The sequence below is a fragment of the Rhinolophus sinicus genome, linkage group LG10, assembly GCF_036562045.2.
Source record: "Rhinolophus sinicus isolate RSC01 linkage group LG10, ASM3656204v1, whole genome shotgun sequence".
Taxonomy (NCBI): domain Eukaryota; kingdom Metazoa; phylum Chordata; class Mammalia; order Chiroptera; family Rhinolophidae; genus Rhinolophus; species Rhinolophus sinicus.
Genome location: NC_133759.1, coordinates 22665492 through 22672661, shown reverse-complemented (window position 1 = coordinate 22672661; position 7170 = coordinate 22665492). Strand labels below are relative to the sequence as shown.

Here is a 7170-nt window from a genome sequence, read left to right as displayed (position 1 = left end):
TTTACATATTTGGCCACTATCCGGTGCTATGACTCACTGAAGAGTCTGAGAATTCTAAGAAATTTTCTAGTATTAAAACATGTTAGTAACTTTAGATGCACAAACTACTTTTTTTGACAGGTAACTTTTTAGAAAGAAAATGATCCTTAACTGAGTTTGACTACAATCAAAAAGCAAATATAAAACCTATGTTTCAGGATCTTAGTACATATTTTATAATGCATATAAATGTTTTACTGAGTTGCACAGAGTGAGAATCTCTGAGAATGTACTTTTCTTGTACGAAGAGTTCAGAATGCACTTTGCAGAATATCACAAAGGCATTAGAGGACAGCAGCCGTATCTTCTTTACCACTACTTCTTCACAGTGCTATCAGCATGCTTTTGCACACAAACATTTAACAAATATTCAGTAAATTTAATTGGAGAGATTATATGGAACACATACAAAAACACTTAATATAGCATATAAATATTGTATAATTTAGTTACATGGTTTCAAAGTCAAGATAGATATTTTATTCAATGAGGTAGATAAAAATACTCAAAAGTAAACTCAAAAGTAAAGCATTTTCTGAAGTGTCTACATATTATGGATTTGTAATGTATCTTTGAATTTATACAATGTTAAATGTTTTCATAACTTGTCTATTCAAGCAGTTTTCAAGTTTAGCATACTTATTAAAGAGTTTTACTCAGGCAAAGTAATCACTAAAAAGATATAAGCAAAATAATTAATTTTATTTCTTAAATGCCTACGTATTTACAATTTTTCATGCATTATGAGATTCAACAGTTTCACATTTATTAAAAATTAAAAATCTTAGGAAATCTAGTTCAATTACTTATGAAGAAATTAATGACTGATCAGAAAATATTAAATTACTATTATTAGCTTAAGATTTTATCATAACCATGAACACCTTCATCAGGAATACCTTCATTTTACTTTTAAAATTGCATTTATACTTTTTAGATTAAAACCTCATATTGGGGCAATAAGACTTTATTCCAAATTATAGTCACATATGGAAAGGAGCTTTTAATGCAAGGTTTCATTATGGTCCATAGTATAAAGATACATTTTCATGAGGGTTACATGATGGATAGCCAGCAAAAGAAATATGCTAGCAGAGGGGTAGTAAATTGTCAACTAAGCATGCGCTGAACCAACAGATTAATTTAGAACATGGTAAGTCCTTGATTATTGCCAGCTTTTCTATAATGTTCAGGTTCTCAAAGGTCACTGAATTTTATAATTATCTCCAAACAATTTTCTTCATGGTCATTTAAGCTTTGTCTAAACAGCTGGGTATGTTGCCAAGCAACAACGCCATCTCCTCTGCTTAATTCTGCTTCCAAAATAACTTCAGTGGCACCAGAAAAATCATGATAGGAGCGAAGAGTTTTATCTGTTGGAGGAAAAAAAAAAATATCGCTGCTTTTGGTAACTTAAAGAACATAAAGAGATAATTTTGGAATGCATTTTATATACCCTACTTAAAGGCTAAAACAATCCCTTAAACAATAAATACAAATTACTCCTTATTGTCCTTTGAAACGAAGAAATGATTTTTCTCCTTCCATTTGTGTTTCACAATAAAAAAACATAAGCTCTTCTATTAGAATGAGGTTATACAGATTTTAATTAAACGATTTTTTTTTTTACTGCAATAGTATGAATAACTCTTGGGTATGAAAAACGCAAAACTACATCTCCAATAAGTACAATTACTCTTCAGAGTGTTAAATACACACTTCATGATTAATTCTCCAGTCAAATGCTTACCGCCTGACAGTTCTACTTGCACTGTATCAGATTGCAATTTCCACTGTATTGTTCCAGTCTGAAAGGTTTGACTACTTGTTCTAATGGAAATGCTGTCTATTTTTAGGCCAACTGACCCACATTCAAACTTCCAGGAAATATAAGCATAAGATGATCCTTCCTTTCGGGCTAAATACACCTACAAAGCAGGAGAAAAAAGGAATTGTCAGAAATAATGAAATAGTGTAGAAAATACATACAGTCAGTCTTATTGTCACAGGGTACTATGTACAAATGGTTATTAAAAGTCTAATTTTCCCCCACTGAAAGCATTTTTACTGCTAACATTTTTTCACGTCATTAGCAGTTTTACCTATAGCATCTTTTGCTCTGGAAGAAAGATATTATTCGTATATAGGTAGCCCAATAAGTACAGGCCTAAAGGGCTGCATGCTGACCAAATTTTGGTAAATCATATTCTGTTTTAAATTATTAAGTCCAGCTATTTAAAATGAACTTTATGAAAATTCTGCTGAAAATGAAGAATTGTTTCAAATGTAATTTTATCTTTTCAAAGTCTGGATTTTCAGATACGCTTTCTAGAGTGAGATGGGCCATATACTCTAAATCAAAATTAGTTCAGTCACTGCTATGGCACGAATGGTTTAAAAGGTAATATCCACACTTGCCTCTCAAAATAGTATACTCCCCATTCATTCACCAACAATGTCCCTTACAACTTTAAATGTATACTATTTAAGGTATCCAAGTTTACTGGCTGTTTCTAGCTCATCTCCTCTCATAGCATAATCTGCACTCTACAAGATGATGACATGAAAACTGACATCCACAGCCTTGGCCTTTCACAGGTAGCTCAATTAACCCAGGCTCAAACCCCTAAGGATCTGACTCTTAATCATTAATTCCTTGATGTCCAAACTCCCCACAATAATCTATGCGTTTCTTTGAAATAAGTTTTGGGAAAAAATCCCTTTCTTCATTTATACTGCACTTACCACTATAGTCATGACTTTATGCTCATCTTTCTGCAACTACCAAATTAATGTTTTTAAAACCTCACCTCCTTCATATCATTTCCCTGGTCTAGAATGCACAGAAAGCACCTGGTTCTTGCATTACATCCAAACTCTTAGCTTTCATGGTCCTCCAGAATTTCATCCTTCCTTGAACTGACAGTACTCCCTTATTCGAATGTAACTATTTTATTTCAGGTGTACTTGTACGATCTAACTTAACCAAATTATAAGCTCTCCGGAGCTACAGGTTCTGGATTCATAGGATTTAATAAATAGTATTTAAGTATTAAAAACTTGTATACACACATATTCTTTTAGAAACAATCAATCTACTTCTCAAGGTCAAATAGTTAGAAGTACCATATAAAACACATCTGCATGAAAATGTCCCGCTCCATGTCTTTAGTCATCAAAAAATCAATCACCGCTAGTATTCTTTTGATATTTTATTTCCAGGTTAAATATATCAGTTAAATTGCAAGTTTTAAAATATCATTGAGCTAGAGATTATAAACCTACTAAACAATCACTCTCCAAGGAAAATGATTTGAACTCCTGAGACTAGCTATGTATAATCAACTATTGCTTTGGATGATAAACCTAGATGTATGGAACTGTCATATCCTCCACTCAAGTTCAGGGCACCCTCACTATAACATCCTCTGATGCTCCCGTGTTCTTACTGCATGCTTCTTACAGCTGTTAGGAGAACCGGGGGCTCAGGGTTGCACCAGTGCTCTCTCTGGGAGTCGTTAGTCTCACCTATCCTAAACTACAGAGTATCCATAGATGAATTACTCCTTCAAAGAACTGCCTAATAAAGGCGATTATCTGGAAAAGATGAGCCAAACAGAGGGGTTACAGAAAGAAAGTGGGTTTGAAAGAAATGAAAGACTGGGGAAAGTAATCTTAAGACAGAAATAAATACATTCAAATTCATATCTCAGTATACATTTCTACGTCTTATGGATTTTGAGAGCTCAGTAGTTTCAAATGTGCCCCCCAAAAGTGTGAGAACAACATATGATAAGCTGAAGCCAGGTGAATTTCAAATTTCTAGCTTCCTCTGAGATTTGTTTTCCTTATACCATGTGGCTCTGGGCTGCATGCCAAAGAAGGGTTATAAATGCTGTTGAATATGTCTGAGAGAATTGCTTGTTCTAGGACTTAAGATTTTCAGTCCTAAAGGCATCAACTTTTAAGACTCTAAATAGTTAAAGGCTAAAAGGGATCATCCTTGAATTTTTAAATGGTTAAACAAACATTCAAACATATTGTGAACAAATAAAAGGTCTCAGGCTTAAAGAAATGGTGTATGGAGATAAAACAGACTCTATTTATATTGAAAATTCGTATCTTTTTCACATGAAATACTCTGGAGCATTTTAGCTAACTTATTTTAACTCAGCATTTTTAGAGGTGGTAGGAAGCTACCAAGAATATAAACACTGTTTGGTAATTTGAAATGCACCAAAACAACAGGATTTATGTAAACTCCAAATGTGGTCTTGTTTATGTGTAATACCAACAGAACCAGGGGTTATAATTTATTCAGGAGGAAAATACACTATATGCTCTCGAAAATCAATTGTTTGGTTGAGAAGGGAAAATAAAAGCATTTTTATAACTGTTGGGTGTCTTTAACTTCCTGAAGTTATGTTAGACAACGTTTTGCTTGTTGGCTTTTTAAATTCCTAGGTGTCATAATTGTGTCCAGTTTTACATGCTCGTTTTTTGCAATTTATGGGACTACTAAGAGGTGAGTGTTGCTATCCCTACGTTAGCGGCAATGATGTGAAATTAGAAGTCATGGAGATATTCTGCTACAGGTTAAAAGCTGTATAGAACATCCCCCAGTGACTCACACTTACCCTCGTTGGCATCTCTAAGGACATACAGGGATATCACAAGCTGTGGATGGTAACAAGACCGGCGTGTCTCCGGCTTGAGGTCTGTTATAACACTCACCATGTCGTTGAAACTTGTCATTTGTCATTTGGATTGTGGCTGTAACCACTATTTTCAGGACCGAGAACAATTTGCATGTCAGCTTTTTTATGTATTTCACATTCTATAGAAGAGCTTCACTTGGAAATTTTCTGACGACTACTTGCCAGATTGGTTTGCCTGCTGTATGGTTTCCTGGAGGTTCAGTTTGCACTACACTATTTGAAGTTGTTATTTAGTACGCTCTTAAAATTATTCTTCTGCTTAGACTGCTAGGATTAACTCTACTTAAGATAACTGTACAGCACACACCATGAACTCAGTCATTCCTATAGCAGAGCAGTTGTATATTTCAAGAGATTTTTATTTAATGCTGGTAAACCTGTATTGCTCATGAATGCTATTTTGGTTATTCCATTTTATCACTGAAATTAAACACGAGTCACTGTCACTACCCACTGATATCTTTCTATGCTATGTTTCTGATATTTTCCATTTGCAGTCTCTGGAATTACCTCTGGAATGCTATGTGGTCATGTCCTTCCGTTGCTTGAACTCTTTCATGGTTTCCTGTTACATAATTGTAAGGTATTCAAAGTCCCTGGGACCTGACAACTCTTTACCTCTCCAGACTCGTTTCCCACTATTCTCCTTCACGTTCTCTACTACTCCTTCCCTGGATATACCAGCTGTTTCTCACCTCAGTGCTTTTGCACACACTATTTCTCACGTTCCAGGACTTAAGATTTTCAGTCCTAAAAGCATTAGCTTTAGGACTTAAGATTTCCACGTCCTGTCTCCACACTGAGACTCTCCCTCTGCCTCCTCCTCCAGAAGCCCACTCAGGAATTACTTCTTCTGCAAGGCCTTCTCTCATGGGATAGTAGCTCTTCCTTCTGTTTTCTCTCCCTTAGTATCATGTATGGACCCATGTGCTTCTTCTAGTACCTACCTTACTCATCTAAATAGTTGGTCCGCGTGTCTTTCTCCTATACTAGCCTATGCTCACCTTGAGGCTTGCCTCTTAATTCAATATTACATCCTAAGTGCCATGCACAATGCTTGACAATGCGCATGTTTGCTGAATGATGAAATTAATCAATTCTTGACATGATGCCTTGCACCAAAAAGCGCTAAAATGACTCTAGTGACAAAGAGAATGATGAAACTGCTAAAAAATGCAAAGTATCTAAGAACATCCGAAGGACACAGTCTGAATGAAGACAGGGTTTCCTATGGTGCTTTCCATAGCCCTAGGGTGATGCAGAATTTATGACACATACACTGAATCATTCTTTCTTACATTCGCCAAACTTGACTAAACATTTATTATATATCAGACACTATCATAGATACGTGAATACTGAGACTACAAAATCGAGTAGAAAAAGACAAGGTCTCTGCCCAGGGAATGTTTACAATCAAGCAGGTGAGAGCAAAAATAATCTCTTCTCACACGTATCTGCTGACTAAATGTCAAGAAGGAGAGGGACATAGTGCAGTGAATCAGTAAAGGGGGAAATGGATCCAGCCAGCCGGGACCAGAGGGAGTAGGTTTCAACCAAACTCTAAGGATAAGGAGAAGTTAATCTGACAAAAAGGAAAGCAAAGCAAGTTCTGTGCAGAGGGCAGGAGAGGATGCAGCACGGGGCAAGGCGAGGCCAGAGACGAAGCAAGAGACAGACGTGGAAGAAGCTTGAGCTACGCCTTGCTCTGAGAACATCCAGTAATGGCTGGGGTTTTGAAAATGTTTTTCTGGCTACAGCATGGAGAATGTCTTTGAAAGGACCAGAGCAGGTGCAGGGAGACAAGTTAGGAAGCTGTTAACATCACTTTTATCAAGGTGTTATCAATTGCCTCCTAAAAAGTATACCTGTCTTTTTGATTTAGCTTTTTATGTTCCCTTCAAATCCACACATCACTGAACAACGTATTTGCTAAGTAGTAAAATTTAGTAAGTCCCTGTGTCCTGGGAGGTTACCTCTTTGAGAGAGTAAGAATGTGTTCTAGTTACCTGGGAGCAGGATGTATGTGATCTGTCAGGAGTCCTGGCTGGAGATTCCTGAATAAAGGTGTGAGGAGAAATAGGCTTCTTCTATTTAGTGGAGCTAGAGAATCCCTGATTGGAGACATGCTAGTACAGAACTAAAAATACTGATGGAGGTGGAAAACTCAAGTTTTAATGGCAATATATGACTTCTGAGTGCTTAGTCTCTAGAAATGTAATTAAGATTCTAGTATTTTTCCTCATCTGGCACTGAATATTGTAACTGAAAACTGATTCACTCAATTTCTGAAAAACAACACTCTGTATAAACATATTAAGGCACAAACTTTTACTAGAGTAGGGGCCTGACTTAAATGGCCTTTGCACCTCATTTACATTATTTAAATCTTCCTCATGCAATACACACTCTC

General features: G+C 36.0%; 1 protein-coding gene across 3 annotated transcripts in view; it reads right to left on the bottom strand.

The window, feature by feature from the left end:
- Positions 1–722: 722 nt before the first annotated feature.
- Positions 723–7170, bottom strand: part of NGLY1 (N-glycanase 1) — a 50796-nt gene continuing 44348 nt past the window's right edge. For 2 of the 3 annotated variants that reach the window (XM_019745279.2, XM_019745280.2), the window contains 2 exons: positions 1790–1967; positions 723–1412 (listed from right to left, as the gene is read on the bottom strand). In XM_019745279.2, coding sequence (XP_019600838.2) covers positions 1237–1412; positions 1790–1967 — 354 coding nt within the window. In that variant the 3' untranslated portion in view covers positions 723–1236. The remainder of the gene's footprint in view (positions 1413–1789; positions 1968–7170) is intronic. The other variant, XM_019745281.2, reaches the window with a different exon arrangement.